Source organism: Rhinatrema bivittatum, chromosome 18, assembly GCF_901001135.1.
Source record: "Rhinatrema bivittatum chromosome 18, aRhiBiv1.1, whole genome shotgun sequence".
Taxonomy (NCBI): domain Eukaryota; kingdom Metazoa; phylum Chordata; class Amphibia; order Gymnophiona; family Rhinatrematidae; genus Rhinatrema; species Rhinatrema bivittatum.
In genome coordinates this window covers 38,559,299-38,576,671 of record NC_042632.1, presented here as the reverse complement: position 1 = coordinate 38,576,671, position 17,373 = coordinate 38,559,299, and the positions used below count along the sequence as shown (strand labels likewise).

The 17,373-nt window shown below is 41.2% G+C and overlaps 1 protein-coding gene across 2 annotated transcripts in view; it reads right to left on the bottom strand.

The window, feature by feature from the left end:
• Positions 1-17,373, bottom strand: part of GRIA1 (glutamate ionotropic receptor AMPA type subunit 1) — a 274,216-nt gene that overhangs the window by 3,325 nt on the left and 253,518 nt on the right. For both annotated transcript variants that reach the window (XM_029583868.1, XM_029583867.1), the window contains one exon: positions 415-549. In XM_029583868.1, the coding sequence (XP_029439728.1) occupies positions 415-549 (135 nt within the window). The remainder of the gene's footprint in view (positions 1-414; positions 550-17,373) is intronic.

Here is a 17,373-nt window from a genome sequence, read left to right as displayed (position 1 = left end):
ATCTGCCATTTCACTTACACATGTCCCATCGGAGGAAAAAAAAATCACCGTGTAAAAATGAACAATATCCCTTATCTACTCTGTGATTTGTAGTTCATATTTACTCATCTTTCAACATGAAATCTACTTTACATACTTAGCTACTGCACATTGAAATGAGGGTTTATAAATAATAACAAATTAATAATGAACCTCAGGAAATGTCTCCCTTTGGACTAAAATTATTATGCAATAGAATTCAGATTACTTCAGTATGGGAACCAGAAAAATCAGTGTCTCATAAAGCCATTGCATTGTACAGCAACTGAGCATGCATCGCAGGATATTATTTTGCTAACAGATTGAGAAGGTGTGCAACATTAAAGGTAATTTCAACAGCATTAGAGGGTGAAAAGCCTGCGCAGTTGGTGCCACCTTCATTTTTTTTGATTCGCTCCTGGACTTGTAGCAGAACTCGATTAAGGCAACCAGCATGGCCAATCCAAGGCCTCCAATCAAGATGTAGAAGACTCCGGCCACATTGCTCAGGCTTAGAGCACTTGTCTTGTCCTACAACAAATATAAAACACACAAAAGAAAAGAGTAGGGAAGGAAAAGCAATAAATTAAGTGATGAAGCGATAGCTTGAAATCAGTCCCCAACACAAGCACGTCACAGAATTCCCAATGTTGAGGTCGTCTGTCTTTTTCAGTTCAAAAGAACTAAATAAATAAATAAAAATCCCACAAAGTGGCTAGGATCTTTCAAAGCTTTTGAAAGTGCCATCTCAGCTGAGAAATCTGCATTTTTGATTATTTAAAAAAATAAAAAAATAAATTATAAGCATGAACTTATTTACAAACATCTGAAAATTCTGAAAGGTTAAATAGTTACTGTGGGCTGGATGCTGCCAAGTTAGTGAGGCATACAAACTGTTATATGTAAAGTTTGTGCTTTCTTCCTCTAGCTCAAAAGATAATTTGGTTGAATTTTCCATTATTTGGCTGTTGCCACGCATAAATGTCAGGGCCACATCTGAACGATGGTTTCCGTGTGCACAAAATATATGCACCATCTCTCTATTTGTGTCGCTAATAGATAACAGTACTCTTGTATATTTATTTAAACCCTCTTATATTACGCAATTTCCATACTGTTCAACATGGATTACAGTAAAAACATACATAATAAAACCAAAGTAAGATACATAAAACAGTAAAATATAATATTTATTTATTTATTTATTTATTTATTTAGACAGTCTTTTCTCTACAGCTTCAATCAGATGGCACCAAGCCTCTTCTATAGCTCTTTTTGTGCCCCATCTATATCCCCTTCTTCACCCCTCATTCTTCTTAGTTTTCTCACTTTCTCTTTGCTCTTTTATGCTTTCCTTACTTCACTTTTGTGGCGGTTTCTCAAACATTCTTGTACTCCTCATTTAAGTCTCCCCTTTTCCCCGCCGATTGTCTTCCCCCACCTATTTTTTCAGTGCGTTATGTTCTTTCTCCTCCTCTGTGTCTGCTCAATTCCTCATTTTTTCATTGTCATGACCTCACCCAAACTCTGGTCCCTCTGCTACAAAACTGAAAGGGTGTATGGCAGATGGATATCTCTGAGAGCTGTCCCTTCTTCACTTCTCTTTGCTGCTCTCAAAGACAGGATTCTGGGCAAAAGTGCTTTTGGGCTGACAAAGTTTGGCAGTTTTCATGCTTTTCCCCTCCCTCCTTCTCTCATACCTTCCCTTATCTTGTACACTAGACCCATCATCTCCCCTTGCTTCACTCACATTTGACCCTCCCATATTGTCTTTACGCACTGCTTATCAATACTCTTCTTACACATTTCTCTCACCCTCACTGCCATTCTCTTCTTTACTTTTTCCCTCTAGGGACCTCTTTACAGTCTCTGTATGGTTCTGTTTTTCTATACCTACCATCTTATCATCCATCGTTTATAACGATCCCTCCTACCACTTGGCCTCCCTTCACCAAAACTGTTCCTTACTGTCCCTCTTTTCCCATCTGCTCTTGTGTTATTCCTTACCTCTCTAAGGACAATCTTTGCACTTAAGTACACACTCTCCTTCCCACACCTAACATGACAACATTCTGCAAACTCTTACACCCTCACACCTCATCGGCATAATATACTAGACATTTATGCTCATAACACGTCAACATTTGCACTAACAGATTTACAGGGACAAACATATAATTCCAATATGAATATAATTTTAATTAGCATAGTTATTTATTCTGGGTTGAAGAGAGGGATATAGGTTGGATCTCCCTTATAGCTTCTGTTCGGGAGGAAGGATTCCCCCCTAGTTCCCTCTCGCATTGTATCTCCTTCTCCTTAATATTTCTGCTAGAGGAATAGAACTTGGTATGTTAGCTGTAAGAGAAACAAAGATCACAAAACCAGATGACAATGCCACCGCCCATCTTCTCCCCTCCCATGCTCTTCTACGCTGCTCTTAAATTGTTAGTTAGTGTCAGGATCAATGTGGCTTGAACTGGTGAACCTAGAAAGCAGAGACTAGGAAGTTACAGGGAAGCCATGGGTCATATAGATGCATTGAAAGACCGGGAAGCATTTACCTTCCCGTTGACAGAGTTAAACATATCCTCAGAAGGTCCCATTGACTAAGTGCAGGGCATGCCCTGATTGGTGATAGTATATAAGAAGATCAACAGAGACACACCTTTGCTGCTACAACAGACTCCTATGACATGTCCATTGAAACCTCTGCTCTTCTGACCTTGTTCCTGTACTACATTCAGCTTTGCAGCCTGCTCCAGTGTTCCTGCTTCGCATCCAGCTCTGCAGTTTTGTTTGGGTATTCCTGCTCCACACCTCTCTCCTAGGTCCCTGTTTCCGAGCCTGCTCCATTGTTACAGCTGCCTTGGCTACACTTTCAACTGGCCATCTAGCCTTTTCAGGAATTCCCCTTCCTAATGTACCATTTGTTAATGAGTGAATGCACCCTGACATTTAGCTTGTTGCAAAGTTAGTGTGCATGAGTTCACACTCATAGATATGACCAATAGGGGTGAATCTATATGGATTTATGGCAGGGACTTGGCCACGGGCTTTGTCTAGATCATGCTGTGAGAAAATATGAATAGCAATGAAAAGCAATGGGTGAACTGGTTGAGGTGTCAGCTAGCTGGTGATTCCAAGTACATGCACAAGTATTTTCAGAAGCAGAGTACACACATTCTTTATAAAATACATGCTTCCGAGTATAACTTATGCTTTTTATGCACACATTTAACAATTATTATGTGCATAAAAAATGTACATGTAATTTTATAAAATGGATTGAGAAAATATGTTTTCCCTGCATTTCAAATATATGCAAGTACTGAAGCATATGAGCATACTTTCAGTGCAGAAATATGTCATATTTTATAAATTGTGCAGCTCCCACCACACAATTTAGAAAATACTAACATAAATCTTCATGGACCCACTTACGCATGTATTTGATGATTTGTGCAGACTATTGAAAGTTGGGCTGCCTATAAGAGTGCACACACATGATCAGCAAAATCCCATAGTGCAATGAAAAGGACAAGAGGCAATCAAAAAATAAATTCAAGGCATGATCCAAAACAGGACCTTCCCAAAGAAGCCATAAAAGTAGATAGTTGGTAACCAAGTAACAAAATTTTATTGGGTGCTTGATCATGAGATGGACTCAGTATCATAGCCATCCACTTGCCTATTCTCTAATCCCTCCCTTCTGCTTGTTAGATAAAATCAGTTAAGCCCTATTCCTTAACGCCATACTTTTGTATACATCTATTTCTTTAAAATATTGAGTAACACATGGAATAATGAAAGTCTGGGTATCTTAGAGAAGACATTCAGAAATCCCAGCTACTGACTGGCAGTCCCTGTGTTGCTTGGGAGGATCAAGGTCACTTGGAAGGAGACCATCACCTGGGTGTGGCAGAAAATAATCCTGCCTGCAAGTTGATGCCTTACCCTCTTAAACTGAGGATGTGTGTCCATGAGCATGTATGCAGGAGGGAAGAGTTAGAACTGCTGTTGTGGTTGGCTATTGGATCATTAGGCATATAGACAGTTGGGTGTCTGATGAGCATGAAGATTGCTTGATAGCTTGTCTACCTGGAGTGAAAGTAGTGGACCTTATATATTGCCTAGATAGGATTTAGAGATGCTGGGGAGACGCTGGCTGTTGTGGTACATGTGGGTACTGACGACACAGGAAGGTCCAGGAGGGAGGTTCTGGAGGATAAATTTAGGTAGGAAATTGAAATCCAGAACCTTCAGGTTTCACTCTTAGGAATGCTCCCTTTTCTACATGTAGGCTCACAGAGGTATGCTGAGTTGGAGAGTTTCAATGTGTGGAAGAGAAGATGGTTCAGGGCTTTAGGAACTGGAGAAAAGTTTGAGGAAGGAGTGCTTTTCTGATAGGATCGGAATCAGAGTGGAACTCAGCTACTGATGCAGTTTTTAAACTAGATCATGGGGGAAAGCTGATTGTCACCCAGAAGTGCCTGGTGCAGAATGAGATGTCTTCAAAGGATACTTGCAAAACAGGGAGTACAGAGGGTGTGGTAAAAGCTGAAATAGCCCAGATGGATTTAAATAAATAATACACAGATATGAGTGACTCAAAATTGCCTACATCATCTGCTAATAAACTGGTTGTGAATACAAATAAAATTAGAAATACAATGTCTGTATGTGAATGCCATAAGATTAGAAAATCAGAATATATGACAATGTATGTAGATATAGGCATTTCAGAGAAGTGGTGGAAGGAGGATACCCAATGGGGCACTGTGATACCAGGGTATACATTATATTTACATGACTATTCAAATAGGTGGACTTGGAGGGGTAGCACTATATCTAAGGGATAACATAGAGTCAAGCAGGATAAGCAAAATATTCTGTGGAATCCTTATGGATAGAAATTCCATGTGTGATTGGTAAGAGTATAGACTGCTCACCTGGTCAAGATGAAGAAACAAACTGTGAAATGCTAGGAGAAATTAGAAAGGCAAATAAAATTGGGGATACAATTTCAGTATTGAGTGGGTCAATGTCTCATCTGGATGTGCTAGAAAGGTTAAGTTTCACAGAGCAGCTGGTGCTAGAACTGATGGGAGCTACTTTAGATCTAGCCTTCAGTGGGACACAGGACCTAGTTCAAGGGGTTACTGTGGTGGGGCCACTTAGCAATAGTGATCATAGTGCAATCAAATAAGATATAATCACTGCAGGGGGGTGGAAATGGAGTGACTCTATTTCCCCTCTTTAATTTGTGTGGGACCAGCTGGCTTCAGGAGGTCCCAAGCCTCCAGGAGTAGGAGCTCTTGCTTCCCTCTGGGAAGTTTTGTGTTGAGAATATACTGCAAAGGTAGGCAGTTATTTTTAATCTGATTTGCTGTTTATTTTGATAAAAGTTGAAGTTGCATGAGAAAAGACTGGAGTCAGTGCCATTACTGCTCCAGCTCACAAGATTTTGCTCAGTCATCCTCACAGGAGGATATTAAATAAAACTACTGCAGTAGAATAAAACTTAAAAAAGGGAGACTTTGATTTAATGAGGACACCAGTTAGAAAAGAACTTACAGATGCAGTTGCCAAAGTTAAAAGTTTTCATGAGGCATGATCATTATTTAAAAATACTATCTTGGAAGCCCAGATAAAATGTATTATAAAAGGTCAAAGGAAGACAAAATGACTGCCAGAGTGGTTTAATAGTGAGGAGAAAGAGACAGTTAAAGACAAAAAGGTTGTCTTTTTTTAAAAGTGGAAAGCAGATGTAAATGAGAAAAATAAGCAAGAGCTTAATTACCTGCAAACTAGCGGTAGATAAATAATCTGAGAAGAATCTTGCTATGCAGGCAAAAAATAATAATGGGGGCAATATTCAGCCGCTGAGCAGCTCGGCTAGTTAGCTGGATGAACATATCCAGCTAACTAGCTGGGAATATATTCAATGGCACAGTCATGCCACTGAATTTCAGAGTTGGCCGGTTAACTTATGTGGCTAACACTGCTCCTCCACGAAATGCCTCCTGCCTGCCCCAGAACACCCCCAAACTTATCTGGATAAATTCCTACAATCTCTCAATATGCTGGTCTTTCCATCTAGAGAGATGCCTTAGAAAATTAAAACGTCATGGGATAGCAAGCAGTGTCCTATTGTGCATTGTTAAGTGGTTAAAAGACAGGAAACAGAGAGCGGGACTAAATGGTCAGTTTTCCAGATGGAGAAGGATCATTGGCAGAGTGCCAGTGGAGCTGTGCTGTTTAACATATTCCTAACTTATCTGGAAAAGGGAGCAATGAGTGAGGTGATCCAATTTGTAGATGATGCTGAATTATTCAAAGTTGTTGAAACAGCAGTGGATTGTAAAAACTGCAGAAGTACCATGCAAGACTAGGGGGGGGGGGGGGGGGCCCCGGGCATCTGAATGGCAGATGAGATTTAAATATGGAAAAGTGCAAAGTAATGCACATAGGGAAAAAATAAGCCCAGATACAGGTGCACGGTACTGGTTTCCATATTAGGAGCCACCACCCCGGAAAAGGATCACAGAGTTCCTTGCGGACGATACAGTGAAATCCTCAGTTCAGTGTATGGTGGCTGTCAAATAAGCAAAGAGAATGTTAGGAACGATCTGAAAAGGAATGGAAAATAAAACCGAGAGTGTCATGATGCCTCCGTATCTATCTAGCTATAGTGCGACCCACACCTTGAGTTTCGTGTGCAGTTCTGCTCATGCTGTCTCAAAAAAAGACACAGCAGAAATACTAAAAAGGATAGAGAAGAGCAACAAAAATGATAATGGGGATAGAACAGCTCCCTTATGAAGAAAGGATATACAGGTTAGGACTTTTCCGCTGGGAAAGAAACAGCTGAAAGGGAGCATAATGGAAGTTCATAAAATCACAAGTGGTGTGGGATGGATCAATAAAGGATGGTTATTTACTCTTTCAAATAATACAAAAACAAGGAGACACTCCATGAAATTAACAAGCAACAAATTTAAAATAGATGGGAAAGTATTTTCTATAATATATGCTCAATCAGGCTGTGAAATCTGTTGCCAGGTGACTAGCATAGCAGAATTTAAAAGAGGTTTGGACAAGTTCCCAGAGGAAAAGTCCATAAACATTATTAGCCAGGTCGACAAGTGAAAGCCATTGCTATCGCTAGGAATGAGCAATTTTTAGGGATCCTGCCAGGTACTTGTGACCCAGACTGGCCACTGTTGGAAGCAGGATGCTGGGCTCAATGGACCTTGGTCTGACCCAGCATGGCATATCTTATGTTTTTATGTATTTGTCCATCAGCAGTATTGTAGTTTTAACAAGCAAATGTGCTGGTTCTACAGAATACAGGATATGGAAACCAAGTTTCCTTCCTCCTGTCATAGTATGCATAGTACGTAAAGATAGAGAGGGCTGTATGAAGACAGTATATGTCTGTTGAGCAAGACAGAGGACAATCTCTCTTAGGTAAGTATTAGTACCAGTGGTGACTTCTGATTTTATTCTGTTCCTAGTCCTTTTTGTTTTCTTCTTTTGGTCTGGTCTAAGGGTTCGGAAAAATGGACATTGAGTGCTGGAGGCTTTTCCCATATGGAGGAAAGATTTTTCCCTTATGCCTTGGTTATCTGGAGGGAGCTTCAAGCCCTGCTGATAGGAGAGAGGAGCAGAAGAGCAAATAGTCCTCTTTTCTAGGCTGTGAAGGTCATGTACTGAATGTGAGGTGTTAGTTGTTTTTTGCTGTGGTGGAGGAGTTGATGTTGTCTTTTGGAGTGTTGCAGAATGTGTGTATATCTAGGGTAGGTTTATGTTACTTGCCTTCTCTAAGTAAAAAAAGTGGGAGTGAGCCGAAAGAGACTGTGTTTCAAATATTCCCATCTAAGAAAGATGGGGTGGTAAGCTGTGTGAAATCTGCTTTAAGCAACTTTAGGAGATGTGAGAGGAAATGCAAGAAGTGTAAATACGCTGTTCCCTCCTACAATTTGTTGATCTCTACAGTTATGAACATTTTAGTTTCATGTTCCTATTGTCTGCTTACCACATTTTCCTTACCACTTACATTCTAGAGATGTGAATCAGGAACTGAAATCCGAACCGATTCTGGTTCCGATTCACATCTCTATTACATTCCCATCCTACCTCCCCCCTGCCCTAAAAAACGCTAATGTTGTTCAATTTGTTAAGATGTAACTTCCTTTCATTCCTCAAATTGTTTTATTGTAAACCGATGTGATGTGCAAACAAACGTCGGTATATAAAAGCATTAAATAAATAAAAATAAATAAAGAAGTGGGGTGGCAGAGGGGGTGGAAGGCAGAGGAGGTGGCTGTGAAATAGTTCGCACAAAAATTGATAGGGAAGATCTTCTTGAGCTGAATTGCTATTTTTCCTGTATTAAAAAAAATACAATTGGGGAGAGCTGGAGGCTGCCCAGGACAATGGCCCCAAGGCTTGCGAGCAATTCCTGCCTGTGATGCTGCTCCACCACGTCATTGAGAGGTGACCCAGACCCTTCAAAACTCTGGTGTCAGCGGTGTGCTGCTGCTGGCGTGCCGAAGCCACACACCAAAGGGAATGCACCCCTTTGCTCGATTTTGAGGTACCTCCAGTGTTTCTTATCCAGCAATAATGGGGAAGAAGCATAAAGGTACAGTATGGGAGCTCCCCTCTGCATCATCTGTGCCACCATCTTCTCAATTGACAGTGGATACTTTTTTTTAATTACCCAAGTTGATCAGGGTGCTGTGGAGCTTGGAGCTTTGGCTTCTACTGCCCCTGAATCTTCAATCTCACTCAGCTCTGATGGTCTGATACCTTTGGAGGCCATATCACCAGCTTTTTCAAAGGCTATGCAAGGGGTTAATGGAGGGAGTGGAATATCTCCTGTCCCCAAGCTAGATCAGGAGCCTCTGTTTTCAACTGGAAGTTTATCATCTACTCCTCTTGATGAGGTAGCTAACCAGCGTTATGTGCTTTAGAAGCCTGCAGTAGTGACCTTGGATGCTGTATGGGCTATGGTTGTAGACTCTGAAAAATCTCTTTCTTCTAAAATTAATATGGTTTTGGGTAAGGTGGAGGGGCTTATGCAGAAGGTGAATGAACATTCTCAGATGTTTAAAGATCAGGATCAAGGACTTAAGGAACTTTTGGTTAAGCCTCTTCAAGCGTGCAATTCTGCCTTGATTAAAGATAATATGGCTCTACATTGTAAAGTGAATAATTTAGATAATGTCTTGAAAAAATGTAATTCACGATTCCTTAATTTTCCTAAGTGTCCAGTGTCATCTCCTTTTGAGTTATTGAGACATTTTTATTTAGATGTTCTCAAGGTATCTAAAGAAGTAATACTTTATGAGGTTAAAGCATACTACTTTCCCAGTTCTAGACATAGATCCTCTGCTATTGAGGCCTTCATCCTTCTGCTAGTATGGATCATACAGCTTTTCTTGAGAATTCTGGCTCTGAGAATTTGAAAAGGGCTATTTTGCTTGTGGTAGTTGTTCAGGAGTCTGATAAGGACTGGACCTTGAGATCGTTTTTTCATCTCAAGGGCAGATCCTTTCTGGGCCTCCCTAATGTGATTTTTCTTGATGTTGTAAAAGATACCCAACAAAGAAGGAAAGATTGAAATCAAAGGTACTTGATTTAGAAAGTACTTTTTTGCTTAAGCTTCCATGTAAATTTTGTGTTCGATATAAGGATGATAATTATATATATTTTTTCGTAACCATTTAGATTCTTTTTCATTCTGTATTGAGTCCACTTGTTCCGCATATCCCATGACGGCTTGTTATTGGGCCTTCTATGTAAATGGGTTATTTTTTTCTTTTCTTTTTTATATTTCCTGTATTTCTTCCCCATTTGTGGTCTGCTTACAGCCTGTCTGTAATTTTCTGTTGTCAAAATCTTCTTGATGTGTATTATTTGAAACACATAAGTAAAGAGTATTACAAAAATATACAGTTTTCGGAATTCCTAACCTAAAATTGTATCGAGACAATTGGCTTTAAGTCTAATTTCTTCAGTGCACCACTGTATTTCGTCCTTTGGCTTTTACCATGACCCAGGCACTTGAGCTTAAGGAAGAAAGCAAGAAAAATGCTCAGAATTTCCCTACGGTATGGGCATTCACTTTTTACTTCATGCCTCTCTTCTGTGCTAACGTCATTAGTTGGCGCACACACACACACAGTGCACATGCTGTCCATGTTCCAAGTGTGTGTATGTGGTGCCATCCAGCGAGGACCCATATCCACAAAGAATAATGAGCATTTGCAATGGTTTAAAAGATGCATTCTGTGATCAAGATCTGTAGTTCACCTAGAAAACTCTGTGCAATTCAGTTACACACTTTTGTAGAGACAGACAGCACCTCCCCTCTTGGCCCTCTTTCTGAACTGCCTACAAGCTGGGCCAAGTAAATGTTCCCGTGCATGGCTTTTTCGCACATTGCCACTCTTGGCAGCATTGAGCCCACCGTAAGCAGTAAAGACTAAAATATTCATTTCTGGGAAAAGAGGATGCACCCATGGAAAAAAAAAGAATTGAATTTGGAATACATAGCATCTGGAAATACAATACAAACAATTGTAACGTGTGATTTTTTTTTTTTTTTTGTGCTTATGAAAGCAAGAGATGGGAGGCACTGCCTGCGGACACATGCGCCGTGCAGGTTTCTGCCTCGCCGCTCTTCTCGTGCGCCCTGGGCTGCATCGGCTGCTCTTCAGCCAAAGCCGTCGCACATCTGCAGGATCGGGAGAGGTGGATGGAAGCCCAAACAGGATTCAGCTAAGATCCACCCAACTCATTCCGCCTGAGATACGATCCAGGCATTTAAACCTGGGGGGGGCCGATCTAAATGCCACTTTGAAAAGCATTGATAATAATCCTCAGCCACAAGCAGAGAGCAGTATTCCCAAGGGTTTCTGTGCAAATAGCTCCCACAAAGTCATGCTTCTCCTAGTCTTCCCCCCCGTACGAGATTCTACTGGTTTCTTTCCCCCCAATGTCTTTCTCCTCAATTCTTAATCAAATCCATTATGTTTGTGAGTGACTAAGTAATTTCATTTCTGTCCCTGCATCAGGAAAACCAAGCATGCAAAAACACGGTCCTTTCCATCTGTGCCAATATCAACACAACATTTCTCCCCAGACCTGCCCGTTGCTGATCAACAGAACGACATCGTTTTTAAGTTTTCTGTTTCACAATGTGCCATCCTCTCCTACAATGGCAGGGCTGCTCTCCCTAGAGCTTCTTCTGCTTGGCCCATGGACATCATTTACTAGTATAAAATAACAAGGGCCCAGCCACAGAACAGGCGAAGAAGACATTGATAAATGATCTCCCTAGAACTGTCTCATATTGGAGGATTTTTTTTTTTTTTACTTTTTGATTTTTTTTTTTTTGTCAAAGCCACAAAATGAGAGAAAGTTTGTAGTGAAGAGAGTAAGGGGCTATTTTGAGGGTGCGGTATTATTTTGCTCCTTCCCCTCCCGCCCGTCACTTATCGGTTGATATCTCTGAAGCCTCATTTTGGGTAGAAACGGGCTATGGCAGGAATTATGTTTCAGCGGTCAGGGCGCAGGATTGAAAGAAATCCTGGGATATGGATTCTGCTACTGCGATCTCTGTGATGCTGGCAGAGCACCTGAGCTCCTCGTGCCTCAGTTTTCTCAGACCTAACAGTTCCCTGATAGTGACGAGATCTCTCTCTCCTCTCTATGTGGACTGCAGCAGTCTGATACTGGGCATTGTCACCCACCTTGGAGGTGATGTAATCTGAATTCTAGATTTGTAAATTCTCTTTGGGTGAAAAATGTTGCATTAAAGGGCATTAGATTATTATTAATTACTCTTTTTTTTGTTTTATTTTTGTGACCCCTTTTCCCCTGTACCATCAAAGTGGCACCTGGACAGTTACTGAGCAAGTACATTACAGTTCAGAGTTTACCACTTTACGATTTATATCCCAGCTCCTTTTAATAAGGAACCTACTTGATAGTGTTGGTGTCATGATTTCCTTCTATTTGCTTTCTGAAGATACAGGAAAATGCTATGAGGAGACATAGAAACCCCCTGTCTTCTAGAAAGCAAGATTGGTTGTTTTATTGTAGATACACATGTTCCCTCAACTTTTTTTTTTTTTTAAATTAATCTCAGCACATGGATCTATTTCATCTTTATTTCTTAGTTTTTACATTTTTTTATGTGAAAAATTCTACAGTTTACCACAGGAGGCTATTGTCACAAAGCATTCTAGTGCCTGAAGACCGAGAAAACATCTCCCTTGCATTGGAAAATTGTACCTTCCACATTTACAAGTTTGCGTGCAAGTGGAACAGGGATAGTATAAAGAGTTTCCGTTGCACCGGTACTCTGGTTTCTGCTTTGCTCTGGTCTATCAGCTAAACAAATTGTTGTATATTGTTCTGTGTTAGGCCCCTTGCCTTCACAATTTTCCTTTTCCCTGTTGGTGCTATTTAGTTCTTTCACAGCTCTGCTCTCCCTGTTCGGCAGAACCGAAAGAAACCTCATGTGAACAACACAATTTAAAAGAAATAAACAATGCAGAATGCCTTCGGCATGATGTACGGAAAGCAAGGATGGGGATTGTTGAAGATGGTGTTACTCAGTGTGAGCAAGTGGCCAATAAATAAACACTGCACATCTTATTAAATCATGGCCTTAGAATGATCTTCCTTGTACACAAATAAGAGCCTGATTCAAAGTCTTGCTATGGGGAATACGACCAGAAACTGAAGGAAGCGATCTGCCCAAAAAGGACCATTGACATTTTATGGCATGTGAGATTTACTTGCAGGCAGCAAAGGTATGAATTAGGTTTGGTAACATGAGAAAGAGCCTCAGTGCGTCCTGGTATTAACCCATTGCATCTTTCTTAGAGAAACTGAAAGTCCATAGATACCATGGGTTAAAAACTAGGGCTGACCCAGTCTGAGCTTTGCGATACTGGGATGCCTAGTTTGAATCAGGTCTCGTGTGTTAATGCACGATGAATTTTAGGCCTACGTATAGATTTCATAAAGCGCCCATATGCTGGTCCAGCATTAACTCAGAATAGAGCCCTGTGCCATTACAGAAACCAAGTATCTTATGGATGGGGACCAAGATTTAGGAGGAGTGCTAAGGCTCTTCAGTTCAGTATCCACAGTCTGGCTTACATTTAGTGAATCACACAGAGGCCAGGCTCCAGGTTTACTTTGGCTATTCTTAATATTTTCAGAGTGGGCAGACAATTCATCATAAAGCTTCCGGTCAACAAGTATATACCTAAAATGAGGGTTTTAGGCTTCCCACAGGTCACCCAAAGTCCTAACTATCTGCCCGAGGCAGCTCAGCTGCAAAACAATGCAGTGATGATTTTGGGGGGGAAAGATTTAGACGTTTTTAGGCAGGCGAATGTGTGTTTACCAGTGCGAAAAGCGCAACTTGAAAACTGTCCCTCACATAAGGGTGGATTTTAAAAGCCTTACGTGCGAGTATGTGCGCACCTCCTGGTACATGCGCAAATCGGAAAGTCAAAAAAGGGGTGGGCGTGGCTGGAGTCTGGGTGGGGCATGGGCATTCCGGGTCTCTAAACCGAAGCACGCGTATAAGTATTTACGTGCACCAGCGCGCGCTGAGGTCCCCTACCGTGCTATGGACGTGTGTAAATTTTAAAATAAAAAAAAATCAGGGCTACTCAGAGGGGTTTGAAAGGTCGGGGCTAAAAGGGTAAAAGAGAGGCTATTCTAGTTGGTGGTGGTGGTGGTGGTGGGGGGGGTTTAGGAAGTCCTATCCTTTACCAGGGACGAACTGGGAATGAACTGGGGAAACTGGTAATTGCGTGGGCGCGAGTATCTACTAAAATCCCCCCCCCCCCGCAACTTACACGGCAGAGGCGGCATCGGTGCGCTTCCATATAAAACTGCGTGCACACGTAGGCACGCACAGCTGATTTTGCAGCACGCGTGCATATATGCGCAGATGTTGTAAAATGGCTGCGTCCATTCGCGCGAGCCGTCATGCACGCGTACATGCGCACCCATGCAGCTGTTTGAAAGCTACCGTCCCCGTGTGGGGAGAAAGTACTCCCCCACCGTCAAAAAGCGCACATATATTTTAACTACGATAAAAGGTTTCTTTTCGAAAATCAGCTTGCAGGCCTGCGGATATGAAGAGTGAAATTGCCCTTTTCGTTTTCCCTCTGCATGGAGAGGCAGTTCAGATTTTTTTTTTTTTTGGTAAGGGAGAATGGAGCTAAGTGTTCAGGCCTACGACAGGGTGAAACCAAGCCTGTCCCTTTCACATGGAACTATACGGTCACCCCAAATAAGCACCCATCTTCTTCAAGAGGCAGGAATACCTCTAGTAAGAAAACAAACCCAGAAAAGGCCCAAAGAGATTTCTGCCCTCTCATATCAGGCTCTCCCGGCGCGCGCACAGGCCAATCTCCTGTGCACGCGATTCAGAAAAAAAAAATTATTCAAATTAGGGCCCACGGTAAAAAGAGGCGCTAGGGACACTAGCGCGTCCCCAGCGCCTCTTTTTGGACAGGAGCGGCAGCTGTCAGCGGGTTTGACCGCCGACGCTCAATTTTGCCAGCGTCAGTTCTCAAACCCGCTGACAGCCACGGGTTCGGAAACCGCACGCCGGCAAAATTGAGCGTCCGGTTTTCAACCCGCGAGCTGCGGGCCGATTTAAAATTTTTTTTTTTTAATTTTTGATTATTTTTAACTTTTGGGACCTCCTACTTAATATCGCCATGATATTAAGTCGAAGGGTGCACGGAAAAGCAGTTTTTTACTGCTTTTCTGTGCACTTTCCCGGTGCCCGGAGAAATTAACGCCTACCTTTGGATAGGCGCTAATTTCTGAATGTAAAATGTGCGGCTTGGCTGCACATTTTACTTTCTGTATTGCGTGGGAATGACTAATAGGGCCATCAACATGCATTTGCATGTTGCGGGCGCTATTAGTTTCGGGGGGGGGGGGGGGGGTGGCCACGCATTTTCGACGCACTATTACCCCTTACTGAATAAGGAGTAAAGCTAGCGCATCGGCCTGTAAGTAGCTCATCTTTAAACTATAGGAAATCTGCTCTGCAGCCCTTTTGGCAAATCACAGTACTGAGCCACACGCAACCAGCTGCCTTCTACTCAAAAGCTTCCAGCAATTAAACATTAGGAAGTCAAGCTCTGAATATGGCAGTTGCATATATTTACCGCTTTGTTAGTAATTAGGAAAACTGCCATCACGTGCAGTTGCTCAGTATTATGAATCATCATAACTCATAAAATTAATGGGATATGCAGCAATGATCAAGCATAGATTTCATTATTGATCTTGTATTCGTATGGTGTTATCACTATTGTACCATATCCTTTAGGAATTTTTTTTTTTTGGGGGGGAAAAATGTATTAATATTGTTTGTGTTAAAAGCAGACCACTCATCTGTGAATACAAGGCCAACATTTTGATGGCCGAGTTCAACGTTGCTCATGCTCACAGCAGTAACATATGCACTGGAAATGGCTGTTTCAGTTCAGAGTGGCCTTGTTCAGTTATGCAGATCTCCTTCCGGTAACAGTTGTATGTTGGTCCTAAGGTTTGAATTGGAGGCAAAGTGATTTTAATTAAGATTTAATTCCTTATGACCAGCATTATAGTCATCTTTTCTAACTGCACTGATTTAAGAAGCATGCCTACTGTGCATGGTCTTGCAGAATGTTTCATGTGCTGTAACCTTAAAATTCATGCATACGACTCTAGGTGCTTTGGTTAGATATAACAACGGTCACAAGACCTTTGCAAGCATCCAAACTATTTTATCATATTAATGGCAGGGTTAGTTTCAAGAGTATTTCCCCTTTGGTCGCTTTTCACAGGATTTGAGCAATAATGTGCATTGATTTTTCGATGAAAAACACAGGAGAAGCAGTGATTACATAAATTATAACAGTAAGCAAGTCTGCTTAAAATCACACTGTGAAATGTGCACTTTGATGAGATCATGTAAAATATTGTTTGGATTTTATGCACCCTACCACGGTGGTGAATGTCTACCCCTATGGCATATTTCAAGCCCTGGTTCTAATTCAACTTCAAATAAAGGTATACATTGATCTCTGAAGGTCCGAATTGTGCAAGACCTTGAAGTCTATGTTTTAAGCCGTGTTAAAAATGGTATGGCAATGCGAGTTACATGCCAGTTTTAATACTGTTGTTACATTGAACTTTAATGTCTGATCTCTTAAAATGAGATGCAGATCACAGCAGCATTATTATGTCCACATTAAAGACAGTTCAGCTATGGTAAGGCAGCTGTGTTCTGCATCTCAGGTGTAGTTATTTCCGACATTAAAACCGAGCGATAGCATGCATTATGCTATCGCATGGTGTGATATTGCTCCTCATTTTACGAAATCCCACCCAAACTCCTCCCTGATCCCGCCCCTCCCAAAAATTAGCATTCGTGCCGTGCATTATTGTTCTTATCATAATGGTTACGACATTAATGCATGCGTTAACGCCATAATGCATTTTGATGAATGACCCTGTAAGAGTCTAATTTTGATTGTGGAATTTTTTCCCACTCATCCTTGCAGTACTTTTGGAGTTCAGAAATATTCTTAGGTCTCCAAGCAAGCACTCCACACAAATGTTCAATAATATTCAAGTCTTCGGACTGTGAAGGCCATTCCAAAATCTTTTTCTTTCTTGTGAGTACTTCATAGTTGATGTTGAGGTATGTTTCAGATTGTTGTCTTGCTGAAATATCCAGCCTCTTTTCAGCTTCAATTTCTTCACTGACTGGGGAGATTAGCTTCTAGGATTTAGTTGAATCCATTTTCCTGCCATCTGCACAATATTTCCTGTGCCAATGGATGCCACACAACCCCAAAGTTTAATAGGTCCACCTCTATGCTTAACAGTTGGCAAGATGTTCCTTTCTTAAAATGCTTCATCCTTTTTTATCCAAATTTATCTTATGTGGTTGTGGCCAAACAGTTCAGTTTTCATTTTATCAGTCCAAAGTGCTTTGTTTCAAAAAGTTTCCGGTTTATTAAGGTTTTGTTTTACATACTTCAAGATGACTTTTTTTTATGACAATGTAGAAAAGATTTTTGTCTGACAACAATCTCATATAGATCATTTGTATAAGCAATGCTATACTATGGACAACTACTCCAGTGTCAGCTAAACCTTTCAGCAGCTCATTTGCAGTCATCTGTGGGTTCTGTTTTGCAGATCTAGGCAGTTTTTGGGCAGTTCTATCAGAGATTTTGTTTGGTCTTCTAGATCTTCCCTTCAACAAACAGTTTAATGTAACTTCCATTTCTTAACAATGTT